This window comes from Phocoena sinus, chromosome 19, assembly GCF_008692025.1.
Source record: "Phocoena sinus isolate mPhoSin1 chromosome 19, mPhoSin1.pri, whole genome shotgun sequence".
Classification (NCBI taxonomy): domain Eukaryota; kingdom Metazoa; phylum Chordata; class Mammalia; order Artiodactyla; family Phocoenidae; genus Phocoena; species Phocoena sinus.
This window is the reverse complement of record NC_045781.1, coordinates 31,183,067-31,199,516: the sequence shown is the minus strand read 5'-3', so window position 1 is coordinate 31,199,516 and position 16,450 is coordinate 31,183,067. Positions and strand designations below refer to the sequence as shown.

The 16,450-nt window shown below is 49.7% G+C and overlaps 1 protein-coding gene across 5 annotated transcripts in view; it reads right to left on the bottom strand.

The window, feature by feature from the left end:
* The window catches only part of HERPUD1 (homocysteine inducible ER protein with ubiquitin like domain 1), a 29,659-nt gene that overhangs the window by 2,841 nt on the left and 10,368 nt on the right, over positions 1 to 16,450 (bottom strand). For 2 of the 5 annotated variants that reach the window (XR_004346824.1, XR_004346825.1), the window contains exons 6-8: positions 11,031 to 16,062; positions 8,798 to 10,889; positions 514 to 1,996 (exon numbers count right to left, since the gene is read on the bottom strand). Coding sequence is in view for 3 of the 5 variants with exons in the window: in XM_032612291.1 (XP_032468182.1) it covers positions 15,898 to 16,062 (165 nt within the window). In the remaining 2 variants the exon portion in view is untranslated. Of the gene's footprint in view, positions 1 to 513; positions 1,997 to 8,797; positions 10,890 to 11,030; positions 16,063 to 16,450 lie in introns of those variants that run through there. The other 3 variants (XM_032612291.1, XM_032612294.1, XM_032612292.1) reach the window with 2 other exon arrangements.

The window sequence follows — 16,450 nt, the reverse complement described above, 5'->3', positions numbered from 1 at the left end:
CCTGGCCAGAGACCCCAGTCATACCCTAGCCTCTGGATCCCAACACACAGGAACCCCATGATCCTAGTCAAATGGCAGCCTCTGAGCCCAGCCACACACTAAGCCCAGCGTCACCCGTCACTGTGCTGGGACACCTCCTCCCCTAAATACAAACTGAGTGTTTAGTCCTGGGACTCAAACTTTGAGATCCTGCATTTTAGAGATCATTGCATTTAGCCTCCCTATGCCCTTAAGAGGCTGGGGCCCAGAGAAGGTAGGGGAGCTGACCAAGGTCACACAGCAGTGAGTGAGTGACAGAGCCTCCCCATTCTGGGCCCATGCTAATCCCTGACTCCAGCCATGGAAGGATCCCCAACACCAAATACACACAGACCTCCTAACCTTCACCTTCTAACCTGACCCTAAACCTGGCTCTGCTCTGAAACTTAACTTGAACCCCAGAATGATCCTGGGTCCCAGGCAAACACAAACTCCCACATCAGGCTGTTTGCAGCCCCTCAGGGACCTTCTCACCACAGAGCTTGACTTGAAGGTGAGGACAGGAGAGAGTGAGGACTGCTCCACTCAGCCCAGGGCTGTCCTCTCTCTGGGCTACAGTGTGGCAGCCCCTGCATCAGAGCTGGCTTCTGGCCAGGGAGTCTCCTTCTCAGTGGATGCCCCCCAAAGGAGCCCTGGACCGACAGACAAATGGGTGGACAGACAGATGCATGCACAGAGCAGTGGTGGTGGTACTTACACCCCAGGAGGGCAGGCTTGGTAACTCGGTACACAACGCCTGGTACAAAATGCCTTTGGGGCAGGTGCGGTCACTGCCCAGCAGGACTGGGGGCAGGAGAGAGGCAGCGAGCGTGGTTCTCGGGCAGCCGTGGGCGGGCCCACACGGAGCTCATGTCTGCACAGCTCCCACGGGACAGGAGGCACTTCCGGGGCAGAGGGTCTTGCCTAATTCGCTGCCCTTCCGGCCTTCTCTCAGGTCCAGAGCCAGGCATCCAGCCAGGATTCCCACCTTCTGCTTGTCTCCCCTCTACCACCTGGCACCATGTTTGCCCTCTCCTATGTATCTGGATAATTGCTTAATAGTTAAAACAAAATTTATTCTTTTTTTTACTTAAACAAATGTATGTAAAAATAAACGTTATCTCTTTTGCCATAAATAGAAAGAGGCCAACACATAATGACAATAAAATGAAGACATTTCATTGTTGCCAGATACTCTCGCTTGACAATGACCCTGAGTTTGAAGCCTGCTGTTGCATGTAAATCAAAACTCAGTTCAAAAAGGGAGACCTGCTCTGTGGGTTTCCCCTCGCTGGAGTTTGGTACCAGGGTACTTAATGCTGCATCTGTGTCCCGCGCAGCAGCATCTTGCACGCCCCCACCTTGCACGCCCCACGTGCCTCACACTTCCGTATTCTGGTTTGGAGATCATTGCCCTTAGCCTCCCTTATTGAACTGTGCAAGAGGCTGAGGCCCAGAGACAGGAAGCGAGCTGCTTGAGGCCACACAGCAGTCAGTGAGAGGGCCTCCCCACCTTGGGTTCTTTCTTTGCCCCCATTGACCTGCTGTCTCCCCAGAGCTTTTGCCCTCCTTGGAGCTTCCCAAACCCCCTCCATCACCGACAGCCTGTCTCTGGGGCAGAATGAGGCCAGCGGCTATCTTGGAGTGCACCTCCGGCCCCATGCCGGCACCCTTCAAGGTCTCTTTGCAATTACAGTAGCCTGGAATCAGAATTTTGGGGGTGTCGGGACCACTCCTGCCAGCTGGGTTCCCATGTCCTTGGCTTCCAGAGGATTGAGAGGTAGGAAGGGAACAACTCTGAGTGAACGCCTGCCACACCCAGGACCGAGCAGCGCATTCACCGTCAGTGTCCCCCTCCCGCACCGCCAGGAGCTCTACCGACAGGCGAACACACAGAGGGACGTGCTGGCACTCACCTGGCACCTAACAGTTGCAGCTCCGGAGGTCTGGGAAGCCTAGGTCCAGCGGGGCAGGAGGCCTGGGGACACACCGAGAGAATGGCGTTCTGCCACACTGAACTTAACCCCACGTCCTAAGATGGTAACAGGAGCCAGGCTGACAATGATCATGGCTCCTAGTGCCACGGTCTGTCTCTGTGGCCACCCTCTATAGGACGCCTTCCTGGAGTACGTACCTCGTCCTTGCCACCCCCTCCCATTCTGAATTCTCTTCAGTACCAGTCACAGGACACATAGCATGGTTCACCATGGATGAGCTCTTGTGCCATTCCATTTTTAAATATTAATCAATTAAGTTTTAAAATATAACACTGGTATCTGCATAGTCAAAAGTCACAGAGAAAAGGAAATCAAGTCACTTGTCAGTCCTCCCGTCCTGGAGCAATCTGTCTGTGTGTCCGTGCATGCGTGTGTGTGTGTGGCGGGGGGGGGGGGGGTGAGTGAGGGGCTTTCCTCCGCGAAGGTTTTTGCCTCTGCACATTCATTCCACAAATATTTACTGAGCACCTACTCAACTAATGTGACCCCAGTCAGGGACACAGAGGGTGGGGAACAAGATGCCAGCCCCTCCTCTCACAGTCCCACATTCTAGACTTGGGTGGAGACTCAGGTACGGTGGTCTCACCTCCGCTTCCCAGAACCAGGAGGCAAGATGACTATTTGCTGAATAATAACATCCACCGTTCATTGAGCTCTTATTGTGAGCCTGCTAGGCTGTGAGCTCCCTGAGCCAGGATCATGGCTGCACTGGATCCTCACATAGTAGGTGCTCAGCACATAGTAGGCCCGCAATAAAAGCTTGTTGAATGGCGTAGAAAAGCCAGGTGCTGTGCTGAGCTCTTTACATGCTTTATCTTATTTGGTTCTTACGATAACCTCATAAGGAGCTATCAGTTATTATCTTCATTTCGTATCATAAGGAGCTATCAGTTATTACCTTCATTTCATAGGTGAGGGATCTGAGCTCAGAGAGGTGCACTAACATATTCTAGGTGAAGAAGCTGATGGACATTAGAAGGAGGACCTAAACTATAAGGTCTGTATTCTGTGCAGAGGGCTTTCACAAGTCCCCGAGCCCCGAGTGGGGGTGGGTAGGAGCACACACTGGGAGTCAGGGATCGGGTCTAGTTGGCCCTTGACTCACTCACTGTGTCACCGTGGATTGGTCACTGGCTCTCTCTGAACCTCAGTTGCCTCATCTGTAAAATGGGAGAATGTTGACCGTTGCCCTTTGCATCCAAGGAGATAAAGGCAGTGGACCCAATATGTATACATATAGCTGATTCACTTTGCTGTACAGCAGAAGCTAACAACATTGTAAAGCAATTATACTCCAGTAAAAAAAAAAAAAAAGAGTCCTATATATAGGCTTTTGCTTGATCAGCACAAAGTATCTCTGGGTGGGTACACAAGATGCTGAAAACATGGGCTACCTCTGGGAGGAACTGGGTGTCTGGGAGAAAGGGGTGGGGGAATTCCACACCTTTTGAATTTTGGGTCATACGAATGTATTATTTCTCAAAAACTATGACATACAGTGTTTTACTCACAGCTGGGGCCAAGAATTCCCCTTAGCAGCCGAGACCAAACAGCCAATTTCCCCTTCTCAGGAGTCCTCAGGCAGGGAGCCAGGGCCGCAAGGATGTGACAGGATGCTATCTACAAAGGGAGGGCTTGCCCAGACTGCTCCCGGGCAGGTCCCTCCCTAGCCCCACGTGATACACCCACTCACAGAGCTGGGTGAGCCTCACAGATTCCCAAGGCCCAGCTGGGGGGGCCTATTTCCCCTGGGCACCCAGCCCCTGGGGGGTACATACCCACAGTCATCGCGAGGGTATGATGAGCAGGCATGTGCCCATTGGCCACAGCAGGGTGGGAGCTGGAGGGCAGAGATTCCGCCCAGGAATCCCCAACACCCCCATCCACGGGCTGGGGCTCGGGAGCCTCGTTAATGGGCTCCATTTCCCAGGAACGGGAAGACTCCCTGGCGGGCTACTGTCCTCCTGGCTGCTGTTCATATTCCACTCCTGGGGTCGTGGAGGGCAGTGACTGAGGGTGCCCCGGCCAGGGTTCTGGTGGTCGCGGCTGTACCCACAGCAGAGAGGGAGGCATGCCCATCCTTTAGTGCAGCTGGCTGCTGGGGGGCCTGGCATGGGAGTATGAGAGGCCCAGGGGGTAATGGATTAAAAAGCAAAATAAGGGCTCCACTGGTGGCACAGTGGTTAAGAATCCACCTGCCAATGCAGGGGACATGGGTTCGAGCCCTGGTCTGGGAAGATCCCACACGCCACAGAGCAACTAAGCCCATGCACCACAACTACTGAGTCTGCACTCTAGAGCCCGCGAGCCACAACTACTGAGCCCATGGGCCACAACTACTAAAGCCCACGCACCACAACTACTGAAGCCTGCGTGCCTAGAGCCTGTGCTCTGCAACAAAGAGAAGCCACGACAATGAGAGAGGCCCGCGCACCGCAACGAAGAGCAGCCCCCGCTCACCACAACTAGAGAAAGCCTGCACGCAGCAACGAAGACCCAACGCAGCCAAAAATAAATAAATAAAATAAATTTTTTAAAAAAAGGTTTAAAAGGCAAAATAAAACAAATAGAACCAACCAAGCAACCAACCGAAACCAAAAACCAAAACCAAAAAAAACAAATCTATCCCTGGCTGGGAGGGATAAGTTAAGAAGTTGGGATTAACAGATACACATTACTATACATAAAACAGATAAACAACAAGGACCTACTGTATAGCACAGGGAACTATACTCAATATTGTGTAATAACCTGTATGGGAAAAGAATCTGAAAAAGAATATATATATATATATATAAAACAATCACTCTGCTGTACACCAGAATCTAATACAACATTTTAAATCAACTATTTCAATAAAACAAATCTATCCCTTCAAACTTAGAACCCTGCGTCTTAAATTCTTAAAACTTAATAATCATAATCTCAGCTATATTTCTGAGCTATATGCCGTTTACATCATCTCATTTAATCCTCTTTTACTTTTATCATGGTAAAGTACACATACCTTAAAGTTTACCATTTTAAAAGGTACAGTGCAGTGACATTTAATACACTCACAGCGTTGTAAGCGTCAAATTCCAGAACACCTTCTTCACCCTAAAGGGAAACTCCATACCCAATAAGCAGTCACTCCTCCCAACCCCCCAGCCCCTGGCAACCACAAATCTGCTCTGGACCTTTTGTGTAAATGGAATCCTACATCACGATGATTGTAAAAGTGCAAAAAGTCAGCTAGGGATTAGGGCGGGGATATCTTTTTAGTGGGGGGAGGGGGGAGGGGGGCATTATTCAGTTTACCACAGTTTCACTGAGGGAGAAGAATGTCTCTAAAGCAGATAATGATGACAGCCCCAGACCCTGATTATGTATATGTAGGTCCATATCGGATTATTTGGAAGGACACACACTAGATTGTTAACTTGGTCACCTGGGGTGGGGGTGAGGGCAAGGATGGGGGAGATAAAGTCACCCTTGAGTCCCCGGAGGACTGACTTTGCTCCTTCATATTCAGTCACAACAAAGAGTAGGCGGCTGTGTCTACGTCGTGCCCAGGGGTCTCTAAAGAAAGAGAACTTATGAATGCGAGCAGGCTACACGTGGCTCCCAGCATGGGCCACACATCGGCTGTGCAACTTGGGTAAGCCACTTAACCTCTCAGAGCCTCAGTTTCTTCAAGCATAAAATGGGCGCATTTTACACATCTCCTAGGGTTGGTGGGAGAATTAAAGGGGGTATTGCTTGCCTGGCCCACAGTCGGCTGTCTTATCAGCATGGCTCATCCTCTTCTCCAGGCTGGGTGTTAATATACTCTGCTCTAGCGAGGCCTCCGTCCTCAAGGCTGGCAGGGAAGAAGTGTCACCCATCACTAGAAGGTGAGTTTCTGCAGCAGTGCCCGGCACACAGTAGGACCTCGTTACGTATTTGTGGATGGAAAAACTGGGGGGGCTTCCGGGATTTGGGTTAGTCACTGCCGCCACTGGGCTGACCTGGGGGTGCTCCTCCCTGTTAGTGCAGGTGGTGGCCCTGGATGCGGGGACAGAGCCGAAGGGCTCTAGGATCCAGTTGCCCCTGTGATGCCAACCTGGGAGCCTCGGAGGGGCCTACTCGCCACAAGGCTGGGGTGAGCCCAAGGGTTCAGCTGTATTCTGAGCAGGCGTGGGGCTGAGAGTAAGGGAGACAGACAGCTACAGAGCACCCCTGAGAAGAGACCCAGAGCCCAGCCTGCAGAAGAGTCAGAAGTGGCCAGCCAGCTGTACACCCCCCCAGAATTCCAGATGCCAGCACCTCAGGGACCCGGGTCCCTTCCCCCCATGACCCCAGGAGTCCCAAACCACCTACGACCACAGGTCCATTTTCTGAGTCCTAGGTCTTCCAGCAAGCCTCAGCCACGGGCCACTGGCTAATCTGGCAGAGGCCTGGGGCGATCTGGGGAAGTGGGGACAGGACAGAGGGAGACTTCAGAGGGCCTCGCATGCCAAACTCAGAGGAGACCCGTCCTCAAGAAGGCCCTGCTCGGCCTCTGCTGCCCCCTGGTGGCTGGAGACCAGCTGGCCCCAGGCTTCCGGCCCAGCCCAGTGCCACTGGGTAGCGCTGAGGTCTGGGAGGGGGAGGCGGCTGTAACCCAAAATGCTCGCATACCTGGTGTACCTGTATCCACACACCTGCCCAGATAAAGCAATCCACGTGCACATACAAATAACCTTGCGTGCGTGTGTGCACGGATGTGCACATCCCACGTACACGCACAGGTCCCCTACACACCAACCCCAGCTACATCTGCCTATGAGACGTACACGCCCAGACGTGTGCACGTGAACCCACAAGAGCCACCCAAACAGACGATCGCGATGAGATTCGTGTCTTTTTTGTAAAAAACATTTTCATGGGCTGTACGTTCACAAAGCTTTTAGTGTTTCCTGACCTCCATCATTCAAAAACTACTGCCATGATTTCTGCCTTCTCTGTACATGCTTTAGACTGTTACTTACTTAACCTTTTAAACCGACTCGCTTTACTTAAATGTATTTCAAAAGGGAACTTCGTATCTCCACTTTAAGTAGAAAAATACGCTTATCTAATACATTGAAAAGTAACACGGTTATTAAAATAAGGGACAGACCCTCTAGATTTGGTTCTGCACACCCACCCCAGGGCACGTTTGCCACCTTTGGAGAACACTGCATTATTTTGAGCCTCATGGCCCCTGTGGGGTGGACAGAGCAGTTTATGTCCTAGGGGTCTATGTTTTGGATGAGGGAGCAGGGGCTCAGCCTGGAGAGGCTCCAGGGCTCAAACCAGCTCTCCTGCCCTTGTACCCTCTGCCCTTCCCTAGGGACGACCTCTCTGGCCTCATCCTACCAACGCCTCCCTGTCGGTCTCCAGCACCACCTAGATGCGGGTCTCCCAGTCAGCCCACACCAGGACTCTTACCCTCTGCAGCTCCCTGCAGCCCTCAGCCAACCCACCCCCTAGTCCTCCCTGACCCCAAATCCTCCCACCTGCCTTCTGTCATCACTGGCACGCTCCTCCATGCCCTCAGCTCCCTGCTCTGACCCTGGATTTGAGGCCTTCCCTGCAGGTTCTCAGTACGCAGTCTTCCCTCCTATACCCCTTGTGTGTAAATCGTTTCTCCTCCCTCCCCCCAACCCCGGAAAACTCCAGCTCCTTGAACTATAATCCATCAGACCATACTGTTCCCTCCCTTACGACTCCTCCAATGGATTCCATCTCACTTTGACTAGAACCCACATTCCTTACAATGGCCTAGAAGGCCCTTATATGATCTGTCCCCCCACTTTTGGATCCCTTCACCCACCACCCCCTTCACTCAACTTCAGCCGCCTGCCACCTTCTAAGGCATTGGCTATGCTGACCTTTTTCCTACCTCAGGACCTTTGCACTCGCCTTTCTACTTGGAAGACCCTTCCCCAAATCTTTGCTTGGTTTGCTTCAGCTCATCATTCCGGCGTCACCTCCTCAGAGGCCCTCCCTGACCACTGTCTAACCACTTGTCCTCCCCCAAACCCACTGCTAACTAGTGTCCCCCATTATTCTCTTTTCTTTCTATGTTTTTTCCCCAGTACTTGTCATTTTATGTCCACTTCTTTCCTTCTTTAGTCTCTGTCATCCTGCCAGGATGTAAGCTCCATGAGGGCAGGAACACCCGGCACCAGGAAGGTCCTGAGTGCGTAACTGTGAGTGTCGACCCCGTGACACGTGCCTGCCTGTGTGCTCTTCAGCCAGCTGTGTGGCAGGGAACGCAAGCTCCTGCCATGCCTGAGTACCACAGGCATCAGAGCGCCCGAGTCGGCTGCTGCCGGGCCACTGGGTACCACTGCGGGCAAAGCCGCTCTTGGATGTGTCACGTCGGAGACAGCTAGCCCCACCTCACTTCCTGCTCCCTGCACCGTTATATCCCACCCCTTCCACCCTAAGGACGTGCTTCCAGCGGAGGCTGCCTCTTCCCATTTCCCCAAGGCTGTCCAGCTCACTTCTGGAATGGGAAACCTTCTTTGTGAGGCACAGAGCAAAGCCTTATACCTTCTCTGGAGCTGCCCCCATATGCCTTTGGTCTCAAGCAGAGCCGGGGGGCAGCTGACTCTGAACAAGGGACACAGCCTGCCTGGCAGCAACCCCACTGGTCAGTGTGGTGCACCAGGCTGAGGAGCAGGACTCCTAACCTCCAGAGCTGGGGCCCTTTAGCAGTCAGGGCTCTAGCAGAGAAACAGAACCCACAGGAGATTATTTGCTTGTTTCTATCTTTCAAGAAATGGGCTTACATGATCGTAGAGGCTGGCTAGGTGAGTCTGACATTGCAGGGCAGGCCGGCAGGCTGGAAACTCTTGAGAAGAAGCTGACACTGCCGCCCGCGGCCTTAACGGCTTCGTCCTCTGGAAACCTCAGTTTGTCTCTTCAGGTCTTTCAGCTAGCTGGATGAGGCCAACTCAGATGCAGAGGATAATCTCCTTTACTTAAAGTCTACGGATTGTAGATGTTAATCACATCTGCAAAATAACCTCCCGGCAACACCTAGATTAGTGTTTGATTGAATGACTAGGCCTAGCCCAGTTCACCTTTTATCAGCTTGCTACCCATGCACACGTCCTTAAACCACACTTAATCTCCAGATAAAGAAAATAGCAAAGCCTTGCTTCCATCGAATGTGATGCAACTATCCTGTCTATAACCCAGAACACACAGATCCTTTCCCCAGAAGAGAATGCCAAGTCCGTGGGTGACAGTTACTCTTCTCTGTGAGATCCTGTAACCTAAATCCTGTGATGTAGGGACTTCCCTGGTGGTCCAGTGGTTAAGACTCTGTGCTTCCACTGCAGGCGGCAGGGGTTCGATCTCTGGTCGGGGAAATATGATCCCGCAGGCTGCGTGGCCAAAGAAGAAAGATCCTGTTATGTAAAGTTAACTAATTGTATAGTAGCAGCCCGATTTCCTCTTGGTAGTCAGGGTCAGTCACCCCAGCCAATAAGATAACTCCCTTCTCTGCCTGACGACTTGGAGGCTTAAGGAGCCCAGAGTGGCTGGTAGCTGTCTGAACTTCCAGTTCAATGACATCAATGTTGTGTCTCCGGAAAGCACTTCTCCCTGTTGTGGGGTGAATTGTGTCCCCCCAGGTTCACGTCCATCCAGAACCCTAGGATGACCTTATTTGGAAATAGAGTCTTTGCAGATGTAAATCCAATGGCCCAGTAGTTACTCAAAAGGAAAGGGATTATCTGCAGAGGATGGCAGGACTTTGCCCCCAAATCCTAAGGGCCTCCACTGTGATTCATCTGTAGGGACCTGTCACAAGCTCCAGACAGCATCCCTGCCTGCCCCCGCCTCTTCAAGCACCAGGAGATCTGCTGGATCCTGTGGCCCAAGTGGCAGAGCAGCACACACAGCAGCCTGGACCTGGTGCAAATCTTTCTCTTGTTCTGGGCCCCACTCAAAATAGGCAGCTTTTCAGGTCACTTGGTAAATGGGCCAGAGTGACACACCCAGAGAGGTCCAACATCCAGAGAGGCCAACTAGGTGTTGTGCCTGGTTTTTTGGCTGCAGGAGGGGCCAGATGCAATAACTTATCCTTCACTGAGAAAACAGGTATCTTGACACGCACCCAACGAGTGCATCGCTAGAAATTTCACTGAGGTGGAAGGCCCCTGACTTTTGGTGAAATTTATTTCCGACCATCGACAATGCAAATGTCTTACCAGTATATCTATAGTTACTACTTCTTGTTCTCTAGATGGAATCTGCATATATCATCGATGTTAAACCTGTGGGATATTTTGTGGAAGGGAAAGGTGATCAAGATACCTGCAGACCAAATTATAATGACATCAAGCTGGAGAGTTGATCTACCCGAGGCAGGACAGTGAAGGTGTATTGCTGGTCTGGCCAGCTGAAAGCAAACTGCTTTTCGTGGTCTTTACTAACAGGTACTGAGAAAAGAGCACTTGCCAGATCAGTAGCTGCAAACCAGGAACCAGCGGATGTGTTAATTTGCTCAAGTAATGAAACCACATCTGGAAGAGCAGCTGCAATTGGAGCCACCACCTCCAATCATCAGTTTATGATCATCCACTGTCATCCATCTGTCTTCCGCACAGAGAGAACGGGGGTTGGAGATGTGGGAGTCACCACCCCTGCATCTCTCAAGTCCTTGATGGTGGCACTGATCTCTGTAGTCCCTCCAGGGATGCAGTATTGTTTTTCATTTACCATTTTCCTAGGTAGAGGCAGTCCTCGTGACTTCCACTTGGTTTTCCTACCATAACAGGCCTCACTCCACACGCGAGGGAACCAATGTGGGGATTCTGCCCGTTGCTAAGTACAGGCACACCTCGGAGATACCGCGGGTTTGGTTGCAGTCCACTGCAATAAAGCGATTATCGCAATAAAGTGAGTCATATAAACTTTTTTTGGTTGCCCAGTGCCTGTAAAAGTTATGTTTACACTATACCATAGTCTATTAAGTGTGGAATAACATTATGTCTAATAGAACAATGTACGTACCTTAATTTAAAAACACTGTATTGCTAAAGAATGCTAATCGTCATCTGAGCCTTCAGCGAGTCATCATCTTTTTGCTGGTGGAGGATTTGAAACATTGAGAGATTCACCAAAATCTGACACAGAGACACGAAGTGAGCAAATGCTGCTGGAAGAATGGTCCTGATAGACTTGCTCAGCGCAGGGTTGCCACAAACCTTCAATCTGCAAAAAAAAACAGTTATCTGCGAAGTACAATAAAGTAAAGCACAGTAAAACAAGATGTGCCTGTGTGTCTATTTCAACTATACATCCCGGAACCGGGGCCATAACCACAAGATGGGTTCAGGGACCCACTGGACCTACTGTGAGATGGACCTGACCTCCATTAGTTTCTACTCTTTTTTTTTTAAATTGAGCATTTTTTAAAAAATTTATTTTTGGCTGCCTTGGGTCTTTGTTGCTGAATGCGGGCTTTCTCTAGTTGCGGCGAGCAGGGGCTACTCTTCGTTGAGGTGCGCGTGCTTCTCATTGCGGTGGCTTCTCTTGTTGCGGAGGCTTCTCTTGTTGCGGAGATCAGGCTCTAGGTGGGAGGCCTTCAGTAGTTGTGGCTCGCAGGCCCTAGAGCGCAGGCTCAGTAGTTGTGGCGCACGGGGTTAGCTGCTCCGTGGCATGTGGGATCCTCCTGGACCAGGGCTCGAACCCGTGTCCCCTACATTGGCAGGCAGATTCTCAACCACTGCTCCACCAGGAAAGCCCCATAAGTTTCTACTCTTGACTGGTGGACCACAGTCACGTTTTGGGTCTCCTTGAATTAGTTTTAGTTTAGAGGCTGTGTCCAGCCATCCCCCCAAAGCCTGATTATTTCCTTTTCCCCAATGCACAGTCACCTTGATAAAAAGCTTCAGGCTCCTTTAGGGGAAGGCTGGGCAAAACAGTGTAAATTTTTTCAGTGTTGCAGGGTCCTTCCTCAAGGAGACTTGCCCTGCTTTATTCGAGGGTTTCTGGGTCTGGAAACTGTCTCAAGTCCGGGAACTGATGGAGAAGCTGATTCCGTTTGGGTGATTCAACTGAGACTTCTGTTCACTTCTGCTTACACAGATCAAGAATTCAGTTAGCCTGCCCCCATTTCTTTCTTTCCAAGGGACACCATGATCAACTGGCCAATGCCCTAGGTCTCTGCAAGTCCAACGATTCTATTTCTTTTTAGACTCTGCTGGTACCATAATGGTATCCACAGCCACCTTATCTCTGGTGATTTAAGTTCTACCACTTGGCCTCTGCCACCCAGGAATCCGATTATCCCTATTGCATTTAAGGATCCTAGTTCAGTAACTGTGGTTCCCACTGTAATTTCTGACCTACAGAGAAGAATGACCACAGAGCTCTGCAATGACGCTGGGCTCCCCTCACAAATTTATTTCTCAGTCGTGGTGAAAGGTGTGTCTCTGGACCCTCGCAGGGTGGGTAAGCAGGTCTGACATGATAAATCCACTCCGATGGACTTCCCTGGTGGTCCAGTGGGTGAGACGCCGCGCTACCAATGCAGGGGGCCCGGGTTCGATCCCTGGTGGGGGAACTAGATCCCACAGCCATGCCACAAGTAAGAATCCTCATGCTGCAACTAAAAGATCGCGTGTGTTGCAATGAAGATCCCCCGTGCCATAACTAAGAACCGGCGCAGCCGAACTAAATATTAAAAAAAAAAAAATCCACTCTAACATTCCAATCTTCCTAAGATTCAGAATACCTCCCGCTACAGTTCCCTAAAGCAATCCTGGCACTTCAACTTCATTGAGTGTAAGCCGCCTGTTAGACTATGTTTCAGCCAACTAAACTATCAGTGTCCTTCCTCACTCTTCATGCTAAAACAGTAAACGCAGAATCTCTGCTTAGTGCATCCACGTTAATAAAGTCAGCCTGCCCCAACTCAGTGTTGCTTCCACCACTAACCCACACCCGTTAATATCCACTCCCACGCACCCCCCGAGATCTGTCTGTATAAATTGGGAAAATCATGCAGCTCTTTCAGTGTGTAGCAAAAAGCTGTTCACTCCTTGAGGCCTGCTGGGACTTGAGTCTGGTTATAGGTCTAGAAGCAAAGAGAGGCGGGGTGGGCATAGGTCCTGAGAAGAATCAGCAGCATCTCTCAAGGTAACTACCTCGGGGAGGCCACTACAGTTTCTTCTGACAAAGGGCTAACTTCCTTAGAAATGGGTAAAAGAGCTACTTCTGACAAAGATGACCTGTAATCTCTCCCTCTCAGTCAGACTATAGATCCGCATGGCTTCTGATCCCCTCCCCGGCCACATAAAGAATACTCATCTCCATTGTTCATTACGGTTGTATGCCACCACTTCTCACCATGCATCTGTTTGCTGCTTAGAATGCCAAACAAGGTGTTGATTAATAGTAACAACTGCATTTCCCCAACCGTGGCACTCAGTTCAGTCATGGGCAGGTTCACACAACAGAGGGGCCCGCAGACCACACACCCTCCTTCAAAAGTACATCAGCATATTAAAGGCCCCGGGAATCCTGCAGGTGAAGAAACCCACCGACTGGAATCAACCTGGTTTCCAGATTTACTTGACCATGGGCTCATTTTCTGGAGTTCTGGAGTTCTTCTACAGAACTAGGATTCGAGAAAACACACCTTGGAAAATGCAAACTTAAAAAGCTACTATGGCTTGAGCTAACATTTGGAAATTTTTTGGTTTGTGCTTTTAGCTTTTTAATTGCTACTTAACAACAGAGACCCCAACCAATAATTTCCTAAGTATTAACAGTGATACGTAGTACATCCTTATGCTATATTTAGTAACTGTTGTGGAAGCACTGTTATTTCTGCCATGTCGCCCACCCAGCAGCGCTCTTAAGCCTTGGCTCTTGTCTGAAGGTTCTTCTCTTGTATTAGTGGGGCTTGGGTCAATCTGAACCCTTGTCAGCTGTCCTCAGGAGCACCAACCATCCTGGAACTATTTTGGGCTGGTGGAATCTGGAGTTGAATCGATGCAACCCGACACCACAGGGAGAGAGGCCCCACTCCTTCAGAAACAGGAGCTGGGCACTGCCAGCTGCCTGGGGCTCCAGGCCCCTCTTCCAAAGGATGACGCCCCTTGCTCTGCAAAACGACAGGATTTTCCACCCAACAGTTTTAAAAGGCCTTGGTATCAACTCTTAATGACCACTTTCATCAATCCAGCTTCATGGCAGGAGGGAAGTCTCATCTCTGCACTCTTGCTTCTGCTGTGACCCTTCTCTCTCCAGCTCCTCAGGCTTTTTCTGTCACCTACTTCCTCACTTGTAAAACTACAAAACCTCTAGTCTCAAGCCACTTCTTCCTTCAAGCAAACATTGCCTTCATAACTCATCAATAATCACTGCCTCCTGACTGGCCATTCCTCTGCTCTGGAGGTCTGGTGTTACCTGACTCTATGCCATTTCACTCCTTACATAATTATCTTAGTTGGCTTTTTAAAGCACAACCATACATAAAACAGCTTTGTATCTACCCAGCACCTGGCTATGAATTGTTCAGTGAATATTTATTTGATGTCAATGTGTCCAGTCACAATTCATTCAAATGATCATGACCATGACACAAGAAGCTCATTATACTTCGCCCAAAGCAACACTCCCAGGCCTTCAGCATTCTACTTACAGCATCACTCATGTTAAAAATTACACAGGGCTTCCCTGGTGGTGCAGTGGTTGAGAGTCCGCCTGCCGATGCAGGGGACGCGGGTTCGTGCCCCGGTCCGGGAAGATCCCACATGCCGCGGAGCGGCTGGGCCCGTGAGCCATGGCTGCTGAGCCTGCGCGTCCGGAGCCTGTGCTCCGTGGCGGGAGAGGCCACAACAATGACAGGCCCGCACACCACAAAAAAAAAGTACACAGCACTTTGCTTTTCAGATTAGTCTCAAAAATAATACTTAAAAGAAGGATTAAAGTCCAAAAGTAAGCTCAGCATGACATGTGAGCAGGTGAAAGGTACTTAATGCCATTAACTTTAAATCGTGGGAATTTAACTCTGATGGGTTACAACATAAGCTAGTACTGTTTAAATCAGGAAATGGGGGGCAAACACAAGCATAATCTTAGTAAATTAAAACTGTCGTGGCCTTACCCTATCTCCTTCATCAGTACGTGGCCTAACCCTATCTCCTTCATCAGTACAAACAGTCCTTTAATAAGAAGAGGCACAATATTCAGGTTACTCAAAAACCAGCAACTCAGCTGTCGACCATCCAGGGATGATGGAAACGGAGTAAACTGGTAAGATGACAGGAGTCTCTGCCAGGGTCATTCATAGTAAAACTTTATTGAACAGAAAACCCAGCAAAGGTTTTCACCTCTGCAAAGCTCCTCTTGGTTTAAAGTAAAGCACGCATTTTAAAAAGCAATTATACATAAGTCTTTCCTAGAAAAGTCCTGCTAAAACATGTCTAGCAATTTCGTTGATTATATAAAGTAGTACACTTAGTGTAATTTAAACATTCCAACAGGAATCAAATCGTACCAGCAGAACCATTTCTGCATCTATGACATCTATGTACAAACACACATGCAGACACACACATCTGGAAAAGTTCCTCAGGCATAAACATGCGACACTAATGCCTTCTACTTACAATGTCTATTAAACTACAACAATATATATTAAAGCTCTTCAGAATAAAGATATGAGAAGACTTAGGCATTTTTTGTTCATCAATTTGTATCATGGCTTCACGTCTTACTTTCTGCTTTTGCAGAATTGCAAAAGCATGTCATCCTCTTTGTTGATTCTTTTACTAATTCTGTGCTGTTGCCACATCCAGGTAAGGAAATCTAGCCAGAACCAGATGATCCAGTCCACGCCTGCCAAAGCCTCTAGCAGCAAACACCATCAGTTTGCTATGGCTGGGGGACCTTCTGGAAGAAGAGAGGCAAAGAAAGTCTTGAAGACGAGCCAGGCTGTGCTCATAAATGAAGGACTGGTCTGCTCCTCATCCACTACGTCTCTGTCTGGAGGAAGGCGGTTGGGGTCTGCAATTTCAGGATCAGGGTCTTCCTACAGGTAATAAAACACAAGGAGAAAAGAGGACCGTGACAAACACCCAATAATATCAGGAAAGGGCAGAGTGGCTCCCTGGACCCTTGCCCCATAAGCCAAGCCAGGCAGGCAGGACCCCGGGGACGACATCCCCAGCTGGACGGAGCTCCTTCTCCAGCCTCCGTAGCACGACTGTGCTGGAACATTCTCATAGTTTTCAATATTCCTGGCAGCAAGTATCAGATCAAATGAAGTACTGTAACTAGATCTTCAACTATTATTAAACCAGTAATTAAGTTAGCCACTTCATTAAATGTGGATATTTTCCTAATTCTGGCAGTGTCCCGAGTTAAAGAAAACTAAAACTTAAAAAAACGAAAACACAGGATTCTAAAAACAGATTCGA